At 31.0% G+C, this 22,772-nt stretch overlaps 1 protein-coding gene across 2 annotated transcripts; it reads left to right on the plus strand.

The window, feature by feature from the left end:
* Positions 1-1,901: 1,901 nt before the first annotated feature.
* Positions 1,902-22,241, plus strand: LOC148604261 (lysosome membrane protein 2-like). 2 transcript variants are annotated; one of them, XR_015916127.1, is made up of 14 exons: positions 1,902-2,101; positions 4,939-5,099; positions 5,488-5,632; positions 6,695-6,904; positions 7,373-7,464; positions 8,702-8,751; positions 9,775-9,844; positions 10,882-11,060; positions 11,717-11,835; positions 13,566-13,639; positions 14,175-14,229; positions 15,695-15,853; positions 18,805-21,045; positions 21,082-22,241. XR_015916127.1 is itself a non-coding variant. In XM_088550262.1 (13 exons), exons 1-13 carry the CDS (start codon positions 1,979-1,981, stop codon positions 18,868-18,870), a joined length of 1,503 nt encoding a protein of 500 aa, XP_088406388.1. In that variant the 5' UTR covers positions 1,902-1,978; the 3' UTR covers positions 18,871-22,241. The 2 variants fall into 2 exon arrangements, 1 of the variants encoding a protein (XP_088406388.1); XM_088550262.1 differs by having other exon boundaries at positions 18,805-22,241.
* The last annotated feature ends 531 nt before the right edge of the window (positions 22,242-22,772 follow it).

Consider the following 22,772-nt stretch of genomic DNA (forward strand, 5'->3'; position numbering starts at 1 on the left):
GACTTTTTATGAGCAACTCGGTGGGTGTTTCTAGAAAAGTAGAGGACGCTGCACCTGGTCCATGCTCCCAGTTTTTACTGGAGTCCGAGTTGCTCGCTTGGTTTTGTTACTTTGAATGTATGATTTTAGTTACTTTATGTTCTTTGATGTGCATGTCTGTTTTCCATGTCTGATCTTTGTCCCTGGATTACCTTCTTTCGATTACCTTTATAACCTTGGTCCCCTTGATTATTCTTTCATTCATTTTAGTAGCGTGAATGAACATAAAGGTCTGAAAAATTCCCAACGATGTTAGAACTGTTTGCGATGCAAATTTTTCGGTCGTTCCCTCCGCGGGACTCGAACTCGTACCGCTGTGACATCTATGGCAACACCGCCCTAGACCACTCGACCAGCTAGGCTATATCAAATTCATATTAATAATAAATATTAAACTTCATGTTTTAGAAAAAGTTATATTATATCCCGCAAACGTAAAAATCACATACACACATACTCGGTAGCATTCGTCACGTGCCGCGTGCGCCATCATGTATGATACCAAACAATGGCAATCGTCAATGCATGAAACATTGTACCTGTCCATGTGTAAAGACTGTGACCTTACAATGCAAACGACTATTACCATATCTAACATCGTTCTACTTAATTCGCCCTTTTCTCCGGATCCATTACAAAAAAATATAAAGCAAAGTTTTACTAGCGGCCATTTCAACTGGCATAGCTATCGTAAAGTGTACAGTCAAATATGGACAAATATAGCGGGTCTAAGTTTCCGTAATAGGTCACGAAAATGTAAAAAAAAGTACCGTTATTGTCATATAAGAATTTAAATAAATCATGGAAACTCCATTTTATCATTATCTTACCATGGGCTGACCATTTATGCCGATATTTAACCACATGCTATCGCTCGGGGTAAAATAATGCGGCATAAATGGTCAGCCCGTGGAAAACAATGATAATATGGAGTTTCCGTGATTTATTTCTTAAGTAAATTATATGATAGTTGGGATTCGTTAGGGTGATAGGCGTTTGAATTGTGTAGTTCACTAAGTAATGGAGGATTTTTCCTATTAATTAAATCTACCCGTGGCTTATGCAAACAACCAAGTATACAGTGTATACCTGTTGCAGTTATATAAATAGTATCGGAGCAGATATACTAAAAAGTTAAAGAATAATATTGATATAAAGAATATTAATCGTGTGTGACACGTATAAAAAAATCTCGTGTCTTATATATACAAGTAAACAAGTAAATATAACTCTAATTAATTTGTTGCAAAAGTCACCAGGGGTAGATACATATAGGTAGGTTTTTGGGTTATATAATTATGTTACTTAATCCAAATTTTCCCTGACCCTCATTTTTGTTTGGATATTGAACCCGACATATCAATATCCAAATGAAAAAGAGGAGGGTTTCTGGGTCAGAGGAATTCAAACTAAACATTATTATATCAATTACAACGCATGTGCCCTATCATAATCCTCCTCGTCACGTGTCTTATGCAAGCAAACAATAATAGATTGTTTTTTTGGTTGAATAAGTCACCAAGGTTAGATACTTAAAGGTTTAAGGGACATATATCAGTCCCTAGGTATCAGTCTTGTATTGCCTATTCCTGAACGTGAATACGTCAGAACATAGAGACCTAAAATATATCGTGCTATTTTTTATTATTATTATTATTTTTTTTTTTTTTTTGCCTTTTCCTTCATGGAAAACATGATCAAAAGTTAGATTGAAACTCACTGTCTTTTTTTAATCATGAAAATTTAAGGTGTACTATAGACGCCTATGGAGCAAAGAATACAAGATTCGGACCTTGTCCAACACGTACAAATATATAAATAAACACTATACCTTGAATGGGGGTTCATTTACTGGTTTACTGTCGTATTTTTAACAACAGGTACCAGAAGCTATGTCATCACATGTTATTGTTTACACAGATTCGACTGGAACAGAACGATGTGCAACACAAAATCAGTGAAATGCAGCGTGATTATTGCAATTATTGGTGTAGTCTTGGCAGTGTTAGGGGGAATCTTTATTCCCGTGTTTCATAGTGTCATTAAAAATGAAATCAAAGAGGTACTTGGTATTTTACAGTTTACATTTTGACGTTCTTTATGTTGACATCAGTCATTATCATACAAAACTATTCTATTCATCTTTTGTTTTGAAATAGCTGTTTTCTACATGCACATAAGGACTTTATATTTCTAACTAATATTGTATAGTCCCTGGTGTACATTTAGGTGTTAGTATCAATTGTTCCATTCAGTCACTGCATTGACGAGGGTTCTCCATGACCTCTTTTTACATGGTACTGCACCATTTGTTACTTTCCTTGTGCCATAAATTCAAAATGAGGATCATATGTTCATTTAATGTGCGCCATGTATTCAAATTTGTGTCACACATTACAAATCTGCAATGTATAATTGTATTTCCCAATTACATGTGCTTATTAATAACCTATACCTGTCATAAATCAATATGATGGGCACATGTGTTTATTATAACAATAATAAAATATTTTGATTGGCAATTACCAGGGATTTAATGTGTCAGGGAGTGAAATGCCTATGTAAATAAATCTAGAATCAAAAATAATAAGATTCAAATAAGCTTAATGATTTCTACTGTTTTTTAATGTATACAATTTGAAAACTTTTCATTAAATAAAAAATAGAAAGTATCAAGAGTTTAATTAAATTTGAGAAAGATCAGAGTGGGGGGAAGACAATCTTGAATTTATGCAACAATGTCCTAACAATCTCAGCATTTATATGACACAGAAAAGCAATCCAATTTGCTTTACTTTTTTGAAAGGGTGATGGATTGAATCACAAAAGCTCTAAAATATTATTTAATGATACAGTATAACTTAGTTAGACAGTACAGATAGAAAGATTTACCATAATTGTTGATTATAAATCTTTCTATGCTGAAGCTTGTGCTATTAAATGTCTCATTCAACCTTAGCATTCTTTGGCAATTTATTTTCTATGTGAAAGGACACACACAACGATGAAAATATGTCCAACTGGACAGTGAGCCATGTGTTCATTTTGATCTATGGAGATCCCTGATTGACAGAATGGAACAATTCAGTCAATCATTTTTCACAGCTTAATTTCTACTGCACGATTAATTTGATAATTACTGTCAATTTAACAGTCTAAACTTTGTTGTAATTATCATTGTTGATTCAAAATGTCAGTTACCTCCCTTATAATTTTCATCTTTATTTTACATTTTACATTCAGCAGTTCAGTATACGGAATTTATTTCCAAAGTTTTGTTTGCAATAGTTATAGGAGATATTTATTTCCAAAGTTTTGTTTGCAATAGTTATAGGAGATATTACTCCTTTAAAATTGTAATGATTTTGGAAATTTGGTATCAGCATTCTTGAATATTTATTACATTTCCCCAAATATCATACCTCATGGTATGCATTTAATGAAAAAGGGCATAAACTTCAATTTATAAATTCATAGGATAGGATGGGAATCCTCCTGTGAATGGTAAGAAATTGTCCAAGCAATGCTGAAGGTGATGCAATGAGAAAATAGTAAATATTTGTTATTCAAAGCAGGGAAAGTATAAGTGTTTTATTTCTAGAACATTCAGTATAGCTTTTAAAGGAAACAAACTTAATTTATGAGGTTTTCCATGAGATTCACACATAATTTACTTGCTACACCACCAAACAAAAAAGATAATTAACCTTCAGTGAATGTTCCTTGGTGTATTCTGCATAGAACTGATGTGGGGTTTTGATCCGTGGAAAAACATGGCCACAGTTACTTAAAATAAAACATGGGGTCAAACAATAGTTTTTCGCATATATCTCCAAAAACTATAAGGTTTAGCAAAACTCCAACGTGGGTAAAAGTGTTCAGCATGATAAGATCCACATTGTATCTGTGGTCAAATTTTCATTTTAATCTGTTAAGCCATGTTGGAGTTGGTGCCCTTTTTTCTACATTTTTCTGCTATTTTTAGCTCATCTGGCCAAAGGGTTTTTTTCCAGTATTTTGAAAGCTTTAGTCACTTTCGTGTGAAAAAATGAGGACCATTTTAATGTGTTTTTTAGTTCAATAGTATTTGCATCTGACATAAGATATTTTAGAATCATCTGTTATTTACAGCACTGTGTAAAGACATAAAATAAATCATAAATGTGCTTGTACATTGCATATGAATAAAGCACATATTTTTTTTCATTGTTATGCAAGCTTTTAACTTATGGTCATTTTTATGCCAGGTATGAATCCTGTGGAATTGATTTTATTTATTGTAATGTACAACTCACTAATAGGTCTGTGGTTTTGTCTTCTATTTTAACAGTCTTTTAAATCTCAAAATGAATGTGCTGAGGAAATGTTTTTAAAAAAAGTCCTTGAAAATTTACTAAGTTTGAGCAATAAAATTAATTGCATGGCAAATGTCCATTGTATTTGAATAGGCCATCCTCAAAATTTAATTGACCACAATCAAGCTGATCTAGAACTTGGCTATGTGGTTACCTTCCACTGCAAACACAGATTCTTGTAGGGACTTCGTTCTCATGAAACATTTTGGTGTTAGACCAGTCCAGTGCTTCAGCTTCACTGGTTTGTGCTAATTTTGTATCTCAATCTAATAAAAATTAGACCTGTCAGTTGTTCTATTCAGTCACATGCAATGACCAAATGGAAAAATTGATAGGTCTAATTATAATAAGATTGTTTGTATTTCTAAGTTTTACTGTTGTTGTCTTTATGCTACAATTATTTATTTTCGGAGAACTGTTTAAGTCAGAAAAAACAACAATTTAGATTTGTACAAATTATTATGATATATTCATTTTGAAACAGAAACATACAATATTTATGTACATTGTATTACATCTTATAAATTATTTCTCTTCATTTCAGCAAATTCCATTGAAGCAAGGGTCTGAGAGCTTCAAAGCATGGAAATCACCTCCAGTACCTATATATTTTCAAATCTGGGTCTTTGATCTAATCAATCCATTGGAGGTGAGTGAGCGAGGAGAGAAACCTGCCTTCAGACAAAAAGGACCATACACATACAGGTTAGTTTATATATGTGTGGAAATACTATCTATCTATAATTGAATTGAAGAAATGATAGGAAACTTTGAGTATGCCAATGTATGAATTTAATTATAAACATTATAAAAAATACAGACCTGTTAAGTTTTTATCGTATATACATGTACATGGTTAATGTTAGATTTGGCAAAATTTTCAAAGAAACATCAAATCAAAAGAAAATGCTGACAAATCAGTCTTCAAATGTGTGAGTCTCATACGTTTTGCATGAGACTTGACAGCCCTGAAATAATTGGTTAGAATTGATTGTCTTATTATAATGATAGAAGCATTTGTACATCAACATTTTTGTAGTAAACTTTACTAAGTCAAATTAGTCAGTTGTTGGCATTTTTATTTTGTTTTCAGAGAGCACAGAGAAAAATGGGCATTATCTTGGGACGACAAGGAAGGGACATTGTCATACAGAGAAAATAGATCCTTTGTTTTTCAGAGGGACAAGTCAGCTGGAAATGAAAGTGATACATTTACTACTGTAAATTTACCAATGGTTGTAAGTTTCCTGAAATTATGCTGCAGTATTTTTTAGGAGTACAGGTTTACATGTACATGCATTTCTCTCTCCTTTCACACTTCTGAGTTACTCAGTAATTTTCCATTTTATTTTCAAGAAAATTCAATGATAAATTGAGTGTATGATAAAGATTAGTATGTATAGAGAGATTATTATTGTGTAAAACTCAATGTTTCAAGGGGAGATAATCTAATTTTTCTTCAAAGGAGTTTTTTTTTTTGTGTTCAAGGTTAAGGACTCTTCTTAAAATGTTTAAATACATGCATTGAAGCGTATAATAAAGATTAGTGTGTATAGAGAGATCATTATTGTGTGAAACTCAGTGTTTCAAGGGGAGATAATCACATTTTCCTAATCTTCAAAAGAGATTATATGTGTTCAAGGTTAAGGACTCCTCTTAAACTGTTTAAATATATGCATTGAAGCTTTTCATGAAACTAAGACATGATATTGTGATTTGCACCACCCAAAATACATTGTAAATAATACTGAATTTGTAAAGGAAAAAAAAAACAAGCAAATTAGAGCATTTGACATGTTCATGATTCTACATGAAGGTAATCTCAGTATCTCACAAGATATCTCAGCTTTGTGTTCATTCCTATGATAATGGATAATTATGAACTATTATCCTTTATCATAGGAATGAACACAAAGCTGAGGTATCTAGTGAAATACTGAGATTTCACAAGTTGAATCTCCCAAGCATTCTTGGCACAAAATATTATAATTTTATCTATTCACAGTTACCAATTGACTATCTCATCTTTTATTTAAATTATCTCATTATATATTTTAATTCGAAAAAGGAAATCAATTTTGTGATTGGCAGGTTGATAATCCAAATTGACATCAAATAAAACTTAACCTAGCAAGAGAAAAGTGTGGTGATGTTTTGACATGAGAAAGTTTAAAAGTGAAAATACAGAAACTTATATTACATGTGAGTTATAGAAATTTATTAAACAAGTATTATTGAATAATTCACTGTTAACTATACAACGTGTATAATAATTTACAATGTAAATCTTTTCTCCACAGACTATCTTGGAGTTGATCAGAAGAGAGTTTAACTGGTTAAAAGAAGCCATTGATATAGTACTCAAACTAGTGAATGATAGCGAGCTGTTCTTGAAGTTAACCATTAAGGACATTCTTTGGGGATATGAGGATAATCTCCTTAAAGAAATCAGAAAAATTGCAAAAGCAGCTGGGAAAGATATAGATGACCATTTTGGTCTATTTTATAATGTTAGTATTGATACTAGAGTAAAAAAAAAGGTTATCATGAGTAATGTGGAAAGGAGTGCCCATAATTGTTTTTTTTTTTATAAACAATTTTTTTTCTTTTGCTTGTTAAAAAAAGTCTAACTGTTATTTGTATCCTGTATTAAATTTGTAGTGGATCTATTTATCTGTCATGCCATGTGCTGGAGAGTTTAAATGCTATAAATATTTCATTCCTTTATTACTTAATATTTTGATTGTATTGATGTTTTGTATTCACTTAAAATTACAATGTAGTAAGATAATATTTAGGGTTATTGCCCTTGAAGTTAATCAACTTGAGTTAATGACCTTGAACATTTTTAACATGATGTTTTCTAATTTTTGTTCCCCTAAGGTTACAATAATTGTTGAAACCATGTGCAATAGGTTGATCTTGTACTTTCTATTTGCATTACAAACATATCTATACAAAATCCTAATTCATTTCAGAATAATGGTTCAGATGATGGACTTTACAAGATATTTTCTGGAGTTAATGGGGTAGAAAATTTTGGTCATATAAAGACATGGAATAATATGAGGTTAGTTTTGAATTAGACTCTTTGTGCAGTGACTGTTAATGCTTAGCCATTTATGCAGTGGCTGGTTAATCCAGTGATTGTTTATGCAGTGGCTGGTTAATCCAGTGATTGTTCATGCATTGACTGATAATCCAGTGATTGTTCATGTATTGCCTGTTTATGCATTGACTGATAATCCAGTGATTGTTCATGCATTGACTGATAATCCAGTGATTGTTATGCATTGACTGATACTCCAGTGATTGTTCATGCATTGACTGATAATCCAGTGATTGTTCATGCATTGACTGTTTATGCATTGACTGATAATCCAGTGAATGTTAATGCATTGACTGTTTATGCAGTGGCTGGTTAATCCAGTGATTGTTCATGCATTGACTGTTTATGCAGTGGCTGGTTAATCCAGTGATTGTTCATGCATTGCCTGTTTATGCAGTGGCTGGTTAATCCAGTGATTGTTCATGCATTGACTGTTTATGCATTGGCTGATTAATTCAGTAATTGTTCATGCATTGACTGTTTATGCAGTGGCTGATTAATTCAGTGATTGTTCATGCATTGATTGTTATTACTGTTTATGCTGTGTTGATAAATGCAGTGAATGTTAATGTAGTGATTGATACTTCAGCTACTGTTTATGCAGTGGCTGTTTATACAGTGACTGTTTATGTAGTGGCTGTTTATACAGTGACTGTTATTGCAGTGACTGATAATTCAGCGATTGTTTATGTATAGTTTGTTTATGCATTGACTGATGCTTCCGTGATTGTTTATGCAGTGACTGTTATTGCAGTGACTGATGTTTCCGTGATTGTTTATGCAGTGGCTGGTTAATCCAGGGATTGTTGATGCATTGGATGTATATGCAGTAGCTGGTTAATCCAGTGATTATTTATACATTGAATACTCTCTCAAATCTTTCATTGCCAGTGAACTGATCAGCCATGTATTTAGTTGAGGAAGAATTTAAGAATGATAGTTTGCATGAAATGAGACCAAGTGCATTCAAGCTTGGGAATGTTAATTTGTATGTGAATCAGTGATAATGATATTCTTGATATAGATAAGGAAATGTTGTATTACGTTCTTCTTCTCATAATGTCAATATATAAATGCATGATATGTGGTCGACTTTGTAGCAACAAAAATGTGTTGAAAAAGTTCTGGTCTTTTTTATTTCACTTTTTTAAAATGCTAATATGTATTAAAATACACTTTTAAATGTCCTCTTTTTCAGTATGTTAGATAACTGGACAACAAAATATTGTAATGAAATAAATGGCACAGGTATGTATAGATGCTCAATAGGGGGCCACTTGAGAAAAATGGTGTTATGTCGTTACTATGAAATCCTATGTTGAAATTAAGTCAAACTATAAATGTAGTTATATTGAAGTTACAATATAGTATATGGCTCCTAGGTTGTTTATTGTATATGGGGTAATTGTTTGAAGGGTGTTCTCAGTTTTCAAAGTGTCAATGAAAATTTCACATTTTTATGCCTAAATCTAAAACAAATTAAACAAGACAATTTTAACCTTGGGATATTTTTACAGATATTTTGCGATCAGAAATGATGTGGAAATTCCATGTTTACAGTATTTTGTATGCTGTTCATAGAAAGTTTGACAATGTTGATTATCAAGCTAAACAGGGTCTGAAGTGTAAAACTCACTCTAAATGTTGTTAACAGCTCTTTCAAAAATTACAAGAATCTTTCAAAATTCAGAAAATGTGAAATTTCTGAACAGGCATTTTCAAATGAGCAAATAGCATTTATTTTGAATACTGTTCAAATGTTGGGATGTAGTGAGAATACTCATGAGGTCCTTATAAAAAAATTTTGATAATGCCTTACTCAGCATTCAAATGAAAGGAAAGTTAAATAAATATTTCAACATACAAAATTAATTATACATTAGGTGCTTATGTAGAGGACATTTCCATGATAAATTGACTGCCCAAGGGACTGATATTGCCTGAATGTTGAAAATGCATCCATCTATTGGTGAGGGCATTATAAATGTTGAAGGCAATATCACTTCCCTAGGACAGTCAATTTATGGATAATGCCTGCTATGTAAGTAACTGTTCTGTTTATTTCATGAAAAAATCTGAAGCAGGCCTTACAAAGTGGTTATACTCACTTGACACATTAATGAATACCACATGACCAAATTTTAACCAATAAGAATAGCTAATTCTGCTCTGATATGAAATAAATTTCATTAATGTATTTGTGCTATCTTATAATACAACCTTTTTTACATGTATAATATAGGTCATGTATTGGTCTTTCATTTCTTTCAGATGGTACTATTTTTCCACCTTTTGTAACTAAAGACCAGGAAAAATTTCTATTTTCTACTGATATATGTAGGTAAGTGGTGTAATGTTTGATGCTTAATAAGGGTAGAAACAAAACTATCACACTCGTAATTATACATATGAAAGGGAGATAACTAGGAAATGAAGTAACAGAATCATGGATATACCAGAAAAATGATTCACATTCCTGAATTGTTACAAGCATTTCAAAGAGAAATGGTGAGTTAAACCAAGCTTTATGACCATTGAGACCTGCTGCCATAATAGTTTTGGTTTAGGTTTTAGTTGCACACATAAGATCCAAAATGAATGAAACAAGCTTTTCCACATTTCAAACAGTAAAGCAGATTTCCATATATTATAAGATACTGTAATTTGTGAGATTTTCATATCAGTTTTATTTTAGCTTTTCTCCTAGTGAGAACCTTCAAACAAATTTTAAAGGTGTACTTTTATACATACAGTTTACACTCTTTATCTTAAAGTCGTCAGGTCTGAAAAAAAAACGAGACATTTGTACTTTGTATTAAACAAGAACCAAAAGTTTGTCATTTCTAGAAGAATATTAGCATTAGGGGCCCCTAGTATAGCAGGTACTGCTAGAGCAGTAGTAATAACTTTCATTGGTACAGCATTCAGTACCTAAAACTTCTGTGAAAACAGTACAAAACATGATATTTTACTCATTCTGCCGTATCAATCAATTTTGGGCTGCTACATATCTGAGCATGGCACTGCTGCAGACACTAGCTATAAACAGATATTGATAAATGTTACTTATTTAGTTTAATGTGATTAGAATTCATTCATAGCTGTCATTTGCTACAAGTGCTGTCACAATTTCATTCACATATTAAATTACCTTTACGTAATGACCTCTTCAAATGTCCATAGATATAACTGATATTCATCAAATTAATGTCAGCTCCTTCATTGACTAAGTGACAATTTTGTTTGCACACTGTTCAGTACTGTTATAAGTCTGCATGTCTTAGTTCATTTGAATAATAAAAAATGGTGGATTTGTCTTTTAAGATGAATAATTTTTTCCTTTATATTTTAACAATTTATCAATTATTATTTTTATAGGTCCTTGTATGCCACATTCAACTCAGAACAAAAAGTAAGAGATATAGATTTGATACGATTTACTGTGCCACCAAAGGCTTTTGAGGACCATTTACACAACCCAGACAATGCAGGGTTTTGTACACCACCAGGTGTATGTCTACCATCAGGTCTGCTTAATGTCAGCTCTTGTAAACAAGGTACGTAAGTAGTTGGGTCTAGTCAGATTTGGGTGAAACTCACACATTTTGAAGCTGATCTGATGGTATTTTCCTTTGATCTTTTTTCTCTGTTTGATTTTTGAAAATATCTAACTCATTTGCCTCATGGAAACTTTAACAACACTGCTTACTCAAAACAATGTAATGTAAGCTCTAAAAAAGCTTTTAATAAAAACTGATATAATTCAGAGAAATCAGTCAAATATGACATCAAGCATTGTGCAATATACATTTGTTACAGTTTATGTAATGATGATGATCAGAGGATGAAGTTAGTATTTCATTTATTTAATAACAACCAGCTGATAAATTGCCTTTGTTAGTTCAATGGAAAATTGAATGAGAGATATAAACTTAATATGATGCCTGCACTGTTGTGTGATGGTCTCCTCGTCATTGATTGAAGACCCATTGGTGGCCTTGACCTGATATTTGTCATCCCGGTTAGGTTATTGTCTTACATATTCACCGTATCAATTCTTATTTTATTTCTATCAGACATCCATACAAATCCTACATATGTATATAATTATTGATCAAATGAAGTGTTAATAGACAGCTATCTAAGGCAGTATACCAGGAGATTGTCATCAATCAAGTGTAGACAAACTTTATCTATGGGATTTTATTTGCAGGAGCTCCTGTTGTTATGTCACTACCACATTTCCTGTATGCAGATGAAGTGGTTAAAGATGCTGTTTATGGTCTGAATCCAAATGTAGAGGAACATCAGACAGTTCTAGATATTGAACCAGTAAAACTTTACATAAATGAGCTTTTATACATAATATTTTCTGCATAAGAGTTTTATTTCTCCTGGGGCATAGGTCACCAACAAGCTGTCTCCATACAAACCGTCCTGAGTTGTTCTCCATGGTTCATTGAAATTCTTTCCCATATTTTTCATAGATGCCTTCTCCAGGTGTTGCAAGGTCTACCTCTTTTCCTTTACCATATCCCTATAAATTCAATGCATTTCTGTGTCCATGTTTTGATTTCTAGTACAAATCACAAGTTAAAGTCTTATATTTTTGCAGGGTGGGAAACTCACTCAAATTCTAGCCGGTCCTGAGTACAACTTTTCGATATATTTACTGTATGGCCATATAAATTTTTGCTCAAATTAGCCAGTCTCTGGCTGGCGGGCAGGCAGCTATTTCTAACTCTATTTTTTTGCAAATAACAAATTTTCATGTATTTACTTCTGATATTGTATTCGACAAAAAGTATTTAAAAATTGTGTACAGTGAAACTTCTCCAAACCGGCCACAACTGGGACAAGAAGAAATAACCGGTTTATAGGGGTTGCCGTTTTTGTGAAAAATAATAATGCATTCTAAGAGTTGTTTCCATTTATGTGTTCTATAAGCCTACTTGATGTCAGTTTGCTGGTCGAGGCATGTTTTATGCATATTCAAAACTTTGGACTCTTTATTACATTCCAAAGCTTGCATCATTTGTAAATGATATGATTTTATAAACAGTACTGCTGACAATATAATGTTATGGTTTTTAAAGAATGTGTATTAAAGATCAATGGGCTGTTGATGGTAATTAATTACTTATATTGATTTAGTTATTTACTTGTCAACAAAGTTTAATAATTTCACCTCTTTATTGTTTTGACTTGTGTACAGATCACATTAATTGACAGTTTAAAGATTGTACTATAAAATGACCCCGGTTTCCTGACGTGTGTACACACCAATTTAACAACCAGTGACAAAATGTAATGTCGGGATTAAATTTGTAGTTTAAACTACTGTCTCCTTCAATTATCATCTGTCCACTGATGAAATGCAAACCGGTCAGTGAATGAATTTTAATTATGTAATATTACATAATCATGTACAGTTATGTTGACACATGTATTATAAGTGAACAATAACTGGTCCGCCGGAATGGAGAGGTTGTTTTTACTTGAAATATGTATCTAAAACTTTGAAAAACTGGCCGGTCTATTGAAGACAAAACATACAGGTTTTAAGGTATGGTGGTCGGAACTTTTGAAAATGGCCAGTTTGAAGGGAAGACCGCTTTTCTGAGGATCGTGTTTGGAGAAGTTTCACTGTTTATTTTTGTTGGCAAAAACACTGATAAACTATTTATGTATCTTTTGATTCCTGTTCCAAATAATCAAGAGACTGAAAATATATATCTTCATACAGTCAAACTACATGTTGGTATATCAAAACTAAAACTGTGTACCTTAGTCAATTAGTTGAAATGGCCATGAATTTTGAATAGGATTAGTTAAATTCACTAACGAATATTGATATTGTTTGGTGTTGTTGATCATCTCTAAAACAATAATGTGTACAATACTAAAATCTTCAAATTTAGATATTAACATTGGAACAATTTTACCATGTGGAAAGAAAGCAAGTAAAAGCCATGATGCATTCTTTAGTCATATATGTGTAAAATCTTAATTTGATTTTCGATAAACCAGACAGAATTATTTAATGGTTTTGTTTATTGTAGAATACAGGTGTTGTAATGAATGCACAGAAAAAGTTACAAGTGAATAGCTATATCAGGAATATATCTCATATAGTGTAGGTGTATGATAATACATTGTATGGTAATTACTGTTATCAAGTATTCATTTCATTTTATTTGTATGGTAGAGAAAGATTAATCATAGATTATTGATATTGAATATGTTTAAGTACTGATCCATGTAACTACAATTCCATCAAACTGATCTGTGAAACCAAAAATTGCCTCTTTGTTACACCACAAGACCAGTGATAGAAGAACTTTCATAATATCTACAAATTTTAAAGCTAATTACTATTACATTTTGAATATATGATGTACACAGGGAAAATCACAAAATTTTTTAACATATGTATTAAATCATATATATACATATGTTTTGGACTAATATGGAAATAGGCGTTTTTTGTTCAAATAAAACGCTGATATTTGTTTTGTTTTTTTAAATCGCATGAAAATCACCCTCTTTCAATGAAGTCCTAAGAAAATACCTATAAGTTCCATTTGATATTTATTAACATGTTAGAATTGTATTGTTTACTTGTTACCAATGTGTATGTTTTTAATGAATATAGTTTTTTCATGTTCCAGACAAACTTCAAAAATAAAGGACCATATTGTCTTCCCTGTGTTGTGGCTGAATGAGGTAAAGTGTGTTAAAAATAATCATTTGTTACTTAAACTCCAAATTTCTGATGATATTTGATTGGCTGATTAAAATGAAAATTAGTCATATTCACTTTTAAAAGACTCATATTAAAGTTGTACGTTAAATCAGAAGTCTACAAATGCCATGGATTAAGAAAACAACATTAGTTAAAGTTTACACTTTGTGAAACGAGGGGCAAGTCACCTCCTGTATGTATATTGCCTCAAAACCTCTAAATTTAGATGTCACACATTATTTTCACCCTAGAATCAAAATTTCTTACTTCTCAGATCATTTTTAAAAATTGGCAGGAAAATCGTTCCTGTTTTTTTACATAATTCTTTTTTGGCATGTTAAACTTTACCACTATACCAAATTTCAAGTTCCTAGTTTGTTTCTTAGACATAATATTGTTAGTTTAGTTCTAGTTTCATTTTCCTTTCAGGAATTTCCAATGGAAAGACCAATCTGCATTTTATTGTTTACTTCCAGGATCTAGAAACACTGCATTATAATAAAAAAAATTCTATTTCACACTGTAGAAATAGATATTAGTCATTTTTTTTTCAGTAGATATCAGTCATTTTTTATCAGTACTTTTACATGAAATGATATTGTGCTTGTAATACTGAACTCATCTCCCTGTAAGTAACAAATCTATGATTTTGAATGGTAGACTAGTACCCATTCTCGTGAAACCAAGGAGTCACATGACGGTACTTACATACCCTGTTGCAATGTTCTATATTTTGACTTTTTCCTTATTTGGCAGCAATTTCAAAATGGCCCCTTTTTTCAAAGTTTTGAAAACTTTCGGTATAACTTGAGATGGTACCAGATATATGTGCAAAGTTTCAGAGAATTTGTCCAGATAAGAACATTGATAGGAAGATGGAAGATGACAGGAAAAAAATTATAATAATAATAATAAACAATAAGTCTCAAAACAATAACACTTCATTGTCAGTTACTTTATTAAGAATTTACAGTTATTAGATGAAAAAGCCTGTTTGTCTGCAATACTTAAGAAAAATATTTATCTCCTAAACTTTTGTTTGAAACCCCATCATCTTTCATGTTTTTTTCATGAACCTTGATTTAATTTCAAAACATATTTTTAAAATTGTCATGGTTCTCAACAAGATTTTTGCACATTTTGTCAAAAATTTCTTTCAAAATTTTCAATTTTGACAAAAAAATTGAATTGACATAAATTAATTGAAATGGAAAGTTCAGGTCATTTGTCAAAACACAAAAAAAAAACAATGAACACTTCTGACAGCATTGCTATAAAAGTTACTTGTATCATATATTTCACAAGATAACTTTTCTCACGTCAATTTTCCTTTGACAGAATACATACATACAGGTTAAGTTTTGTTTCAAATGGAAGAAAATGTGTACATAAAAGACACAAAGTAAAATTGATGAATATGATATATTTTGTATTTGTGTATTTCAGAGTGCAGTGATAGATGAGAAGTCTGCTAAGGATTTCAAATCAGCAGTGCAGACCCCTATCCATGTGACACAAGCTGTTCAGTATGGACTGATAGTTTTAGGGATATTGATGTTGTTAGCAGCTATTGGATGTTTCATCAGAATTAAATATAGTCGAACGGTATGGCAGTTCTTTTTTTTTTTCAGAATAAGGGTAAAGATACTCTGGTCAGACTGACCTTCATGATACAGAGACAAAGATTAGACCAGGAACACAAAAAACACCACAAATAACACTTGTTTACTGTAAGATTATACAAAGAAACTAAAGAAGAAATGAACAAACCAGACTTCACTACAAGTTGGAATTTTGAACCAGGTACTCCAATAGTCCAAATGCCCTCTGTTTTTTCTAGAAACACAGGTTTGCTAAGAGCAGGTCACTATAAAATCACTAGAAGTTTTATTTTTCCAAACCTTCACAAAACAAATAATCTTCAACACTTGTTTCATTTTTCTTGTGTAACATGATTTAAATGTGTATTGAAATCGGGATCATCAAATGAATTTTTACTAAAATACTTTTTTATTTATAAAACTATACCTATACTTGTACATGAACAATAGTAGAGAGTTTAAAAAGTAAAACAATATCACCTTTTGTGATTTAATCAGATGAAAATCTATGTAAACCTTATCTTAAAGTCACCTTTAAATCACATTGGAGCTCCAGATGTGTGGAGAAAGTTAAGGAATATCAGTTAGAATGGTAAAAAAGCCCATTTATGTTTTTAATATATTTGCACATACATTAAATGCTGGAGTGACCAATTCTTTCTTGACCACTGATTTAATAATGAGATGCAGAATGTTAAGATTTGTCCATTAATTTGAATTACCAAATTAAAACCTTCTATAAAAAGGTACTTCTGTTTGGCTTTCAAAAACTCTGTCAATAAAAAAAAATATTTGTTTCCTGTATATAGAAACAGGAATACTTCTTATTCCACTATATGTCAGCTACATGACAATACAAATATGATATAAAGCCTATTTGATAAAATATATGGTAAAATAAAAATGGTGTATTCAAAAACAAGAACAACCTAAGGTAAATGTGTATTCCTGCCAATCTAAAAATGTGTGGGTCATCACCCTAACCAAAGAAACAGGATGGTAGTTCATAATGTCTTATGTATTCTTTCAACTATTAGTTTAGTTATACCATTATTTATCATTAAATTGTGTTGATCTCACCCTCAGACACACACACACAAACACATACATGTAAGATAATATTAGCTGGAAGCCTTGTCTATATTTTCTTTGTTTTTTTTTTTTAAAGAAGACTATGTTATTGTGAAAGTCACAAATTTCTGAACTAATTTGTTTAATGTTCATGAAATTAAAATTGAAAAAACAAAATTTCCTTATCTTAACAAATCAATCCCAATTTATTATTTATGTACTAGGGAATTTGAATTTCCCATGCCACCGTGTTTGGTTGAACTGTGACGTCACAAAGTCGGTTTGTAAAGTGAAAGTAAATAGGTAATTGGTTACAATGTCTGAAGAAAGTTCAAATTTAGGACTTTTCCCCTATAATTTTAACCCATAATATACAGAAAAAGAGATTGAGACACAATGTGTAAGCAGATACCAGACAACATTGTCGAACAATGGGATTTGCAGCTAGAAAAAGTATGTCCATGGAAAATCTAGTGGCTACTTCCGAAGAGTGTTTGTATCGCCAGTTGACAAACTTTTTGAATATTTCTCTTTTACCATTGGTGAAATTGTAAGTTTGACAAGACAGCATGTTTTGGTGATTTAAAAAACAGAATCGTAGAAATATTTACGGAATATTCTTTGATTACATATTAATATGGAGTACTAGTATCAGTACCAAACCGACTTCAAGTGACGTCAAGAGCTAATCGGAAGCTATCAGTAAAAATCAATGAAGTCTGCTTATGATTTCCTTCCAAAAGAAGAGGTCTGCAAGATGGCTATCCACATATATTTCAAATTTTTAATTTTGCATAGCCTTGTGCATTTTACAAAAGGGTATTTTGAATTAAAGGTTTATTTATTTTTGCTTACATGGATATGATTTTTCATAAGAGCCTAACAATACAAAGGTGGTCTTTCCCTTTAATTGGAACATCTTATTTTGATTTATTGGGTGACATTTGGAACGAGGGGTTCTTTTGGGTGACATTTGGAATGAGGGATTCTTTTGGTTGACAAATATTAATATTTAACTCCATGGTGAATCATTTTTTAGAGTTGATAAAATTAGTGGGTGAAAACTGACCTACCAAAACTGTGTTGGGTGGAAGGTATGCATTTGAAACGAAAAAGAATATTTATAACGTGTATAAACATTTTAAAAGTATGTTGTTATCAATTCTATATCAGAGTTGATAGTTCGCTATTCAAATATGTTGACAATTTTTGGTCTTTGTCTCTGGATTGCGTTCTTTTGATTTCTGCTAGAATATTGGTTTCCTTGACAGAAAAGATTTATAATGTAATAAAAGAATTGTTTTGCCTTTTCTTTGGAGAGAGCTAGGGCTAATGGTAACATTTCTCAACTTATTTACTTAGGATGCATTATATTGATGAAACACCAGGGACGTCCTATATATGTAGGATGTAAAATCAGAACTATGAATAGCTAAGATATATTCTGACAACTTGAAATTTGTTGACACGGAAGTAGACGATTGTGTTAGTGTGGAGGCACTGATTTGTCTTTTAATACATAGATGGATACAGTTTTATATTTGTTATTTAATTGAATAATAATTTTGAAATTATTGGCTGTGAAAGTCTCACACATTCTCCTCACCAAATGAGGCTTTGCCCATAGAGATATGTGGGTAGAAATAAAGACCAAAAAACCCTGGAAGTATGCATGTTTTAAAGTCTTTTCTGGTCTTTATTTCTACCCACCCAGGCAACATGGCAGTGCACCATAAAGAATGAGCTCTGCCCATCACAGGCATAGCCTAAAATCATATTATCTATATAGATTTGCCATTCGTACATGTAAACAAACTTATTCTACATTCAAATGATCTGTTTGGCCTGCTTGAATAAATTTTCAACTTTATTTTATATTTACAGCAGTATGAAGAGCTGGTAACCGTTGTTGATGAAAACAGAGATCCAGCTTATGGTCCTATTCAGTAGTATGGTGTAATCATGACTTAAGACAGCAAAGCACTTTCACAGCTTTTGAGTGACTTGTTTTGAAGGTCTGCCTATGCAATACTCGCCTCTGTGATAGCAATGTTGTTTGCCTTTTTTTTCATTTTTAATGACAAATTACTTGACTTATGACTTATTTATGACTGGAAATTTTTTTTAAATATAATTCATTGTTTGACTTGAATGTATTGATTATATATTTCAATAGAAATGGTGAACTTTTTTATGCTATTCTGGTTATAAATATAAGTTTTAATTATAATTGCCATTAGTCTACAGTGCAAAAATTCTATTATTTAGCTTTCATTTTAAAGCTGGGGTAAAAGTTAGAACTTTAGAATTTCAAGCTGGTAACCCAGACCAAATTTTTGTTGAAAAATGCTATATGTTCAACTAAATTTTCAGCAATAGTTTTGTAACCCAACTCAAAATCTAGTAGTCATGGAGTACTGGACTACTGCTAATTTTTATCCCTGTAATAAATAAATAATTTTTAAGGAATATGTTATAAGAAAAATATTTGTTATTCCTGGAATCAGAAAATGTGTTTATTATCTGTTTGATGTAAACTTGATGTTAATTTTGTTACTGTGTATGTATATTATTTAATAATACACCCTTTTTACATGTCTTTAATGGTCCTTGGTGCATGCAATATGAACACTAGACATTCCTCAAAAAATTGTATAAACTAATATTATGGTTATGTGCCTTCCAAAACTTTTTTTCATATTCCTGCTCTTACAGAGGGGAATATACTGTTTCATCAACATCTATCAGTTTGTTACATTATTATTTTTATCAGTTTTTCTGCAAATTAATTGTTACAGTTACTTGATGTATTGACACCATCTTTATGTAAGTGTACTGTATTGACTATTGTTAATTATAAATAATGATTTTATTTCCTGCTTGGGCTTGACAACAACTTCATGTTTAAAGACACTATTTATATTTTTATCATTTACTAATGTTAGGTTGTATGGTACCATTACTAATAGGCATTGCTTGCAGGTTTCTCAGTATCTGTAAACTATGAAGGCATTTACATGAGAAAATAAAAGGAACGGACTTCTGTGCAGACATACAGACACCTAATGGCATTAACTGAATTTATTTTTTCTAAAAATATTTGCTCAACCCATACCATGATGTATATTGTCAAGCCATATAATTTTGTATTCTAAATTGTATTTGTAATGTTTATTCTATGGTGTTCTGATAGAATTTAGCAACAAAAGATATTTAAGATTTTTAAACCCTAAATATTGTTTATTTCCAGGCCTTGAGTATTTTGGCTTATTACTTGATATTGGGGATGGAATGATGAAATATACAGTAAACTGTACCCAATATAAGGAAACATTAATTATTACTTAAAATATAATATTCAAATGATTTTTATTGGAATTCTACCTGCAGTTAAATTGAGCAAATAAATTTAATAATGGTATTCTCACGAATTCCACTTGAAGACAATTTCACATAAAATTGATAAACATAAAATTCATGTTGAACTAGTGTGAGGTAAAAGAGGAGCCAGAATTTTATTTATTTCACATGAACTGTTTTTGCCTCTAATTAAATCATCTTGTATAGTTGTAGAATTATGCTGAATACGCCTTCCCAAAATGAAGTTTTATGTTTTTATGCTGTATATAAACCATTTGTCCATGTTGACATGTGAAACATGTTTTAGATTTCAGCTTTTCATTCAGTGCTTCTTCAGACTTAAGTACTTATTTTGAAATATTCATTATAATACTATCTTCATTTGGTCTTCAATACTTTGACATTTTTAATTATGTATAATGTGGAAACCTTCTGTCAAAGAATTATTTTTCCTGGAATTCAAACTTTTGTAGTACAATTTCAAATTCAAAACAAGCATAAATTGTATAGAAAACTTTATGATGCTCTGATGAAATAAAAAAAAATGTTATCAGATCATGAAATTTGATACCCAGGAATAAAAGTAGTTTCATGGTTCCTTCACAGTATCTGACCCATCTCATCTCCAGGCCATACAACTTTATTGGATAAAAGATGTTGATATATATGTTCAACAGTTAGAGAAAAATGGTTATATCAATTTAAGATGAGACATAAATATGTCCACACTAGATAAAAAATATACTGAGGTTCTAAATAAGACAGGTAGCATTGTTTATACATATACGTGTTATAAGACAGGTAGCATTGTTTATATATGTACGTGTTATAAGACAGGTATCATTGTTTATACATGTACATGTTATATAATCCTTTCTTTATTGTATAATATGTTTAGTACTATTCAGAAATGTATATCAAATTATGAAAAAAAATGCTTCTTTAAATTCATTTATCAGTATTCAATTACTATTTAATGTATTCATTAATGCTTTGTGATTAGCTTTGCTGAGCCACAGTTTTGAATTTTGATTAATATCTCATAGTTGTCAATTTTGGATCTATGAAGAAGATACTGAAATTTAAAAAAATAACGGATAAATATTACCAGCTTTGCCTATAATTTATACAATAAGAGCTCACATGAATTAGAATTTCTAACATAACTGAGGTGAACTTTTTCTCCCAAAATTGACAATTTTAATTAAAGTAACAATTTTGTATTAATACTCATGTAAATTCACAGTAGTTTTAACATTAAATAACATGAAAAGTCATAATAAAAGTTACCAATAGATATTAACTGAAAATGAGTATGATATTTAATTACATACATTACTGTTTCATATAGGGTATATTAGCTGAAAATAACCATGATATTTGGATAAAGATACATAATTGTGTTTTGTATAAAGTGGATCTTGTTTGGTAATGTTGCACCTTGAATATACCTTCACAGCACTATTTATAATTTATCATTATAATAATATGGAAATGTTAGGGCACAAAACTTTAATAGGACAAAAATAAAAGTGCTGTCTTAGAATTGGATACTACAATAAAGTGCTATGGGTTATTTGAAGACTATAGGTTGATTGTTATGAATAAAAGTGTAAAATGGTATGAAATAATTAATTTAGCATCTCATTTGAGTTCATATTATGCCCATTTTTTTAACATGATTTATATAATTTGCAGTTTGTTTGGTTTGTTTTCTAAATACCATAAAAGTCCTCTAGATGTATGTACTTATATTATGACACACACAGGTGCCTTTGTCTTTTTTGATGATTTGATGAGGAGGGAGAAAATTGATTGAAGACTTTCTTGAATTACTGACAAACATGATTGTTAGTAGAAAACAAAACATTTTTATGCACAAAGTGCTCCAATTCTTTCAGTGAAGAAGGACTTTATGTGTTTTGTGTGAACTTATTGTGCAATAAAGTGCTTTTTATTTATGTATTGTATTACCACTTTGTGTAGCAGATCAGTCGTTAGATTACAATTCTATTGATCACACTTAATGATAAGAAGTTAATGGTATATGGCTACCTCATTCTAAATATTTCTTTAGACATAATAATATCAGTTTAACAATCAAATGTATCGAATGATCAAAACCACAAGGAATCAAACTTAAAAAAAAACTGGTGAATGCAGAAACTAAATCTTTTTTAGGCATTCCCTTTCTTTGACAAAAATCAAGTGGCAGTGTTTAATTAATTCGGGCTATAGTTTAATCTAACAGTGGCTTTTATAGGTTAAAAAGAAATTTTACAATCTTTTACATGACCCTGCTTGATACATTAATATTTAACATATAAACTCAAGTCTCAGACTCAAGTACAGACCCATTTAAGAATCAACCAGACCTTAAAATAACATTGAAGCACCAATGAATTATTTGCATACTTTTTTAAAATGCACAAAACAATAGCCATATTCTCAATATAGAATGGTGAAAAAAGATACATTTTACAATTTGTTGA

The sequence above is a fragment of the Perna viridis genome, chromosome 10, assembly GCF_037379345.1.
Source record: "Perna viridis isolate PV_CMFRI_1.1 ecotype Kerala chromosome 10, ASM3737934v1, whole genome shotgun sequence".
Taxonomy (NCBI): Eukaryota; Metazoa; Mollusca; class Bivalvia; order Mytilida; family Mytilidae; genus Perna; species Perna viridis.

What these genes read in the sequence shown, in the direction of transcription:
- LOC148604261 (XM_088550262.1), top strand. Translation starts at nt 1,979, where the DNA reads ATGTGCAACACAAAATCAGTGAAATGCAGCGTGATTATTGCAATTATT. An exon ending in TTAAAAATGAAATCAAAGAG is followed by an intron (nt 2,102 to 4,938) that starts GTACTTGGTATT and finishes TCTTCATTTCAG; the next exon opens with CAAATTCCATTGAAGCAAGG. An exon ending in CAGTTCTAGATATTGAACCA is followed by an intron (nt 11,836 to 13,565) that starts GTAAAACTTTAC and finishes TGTTTATTGTAG; the next exon opens with AATACAGGTGTTGTAATGAA.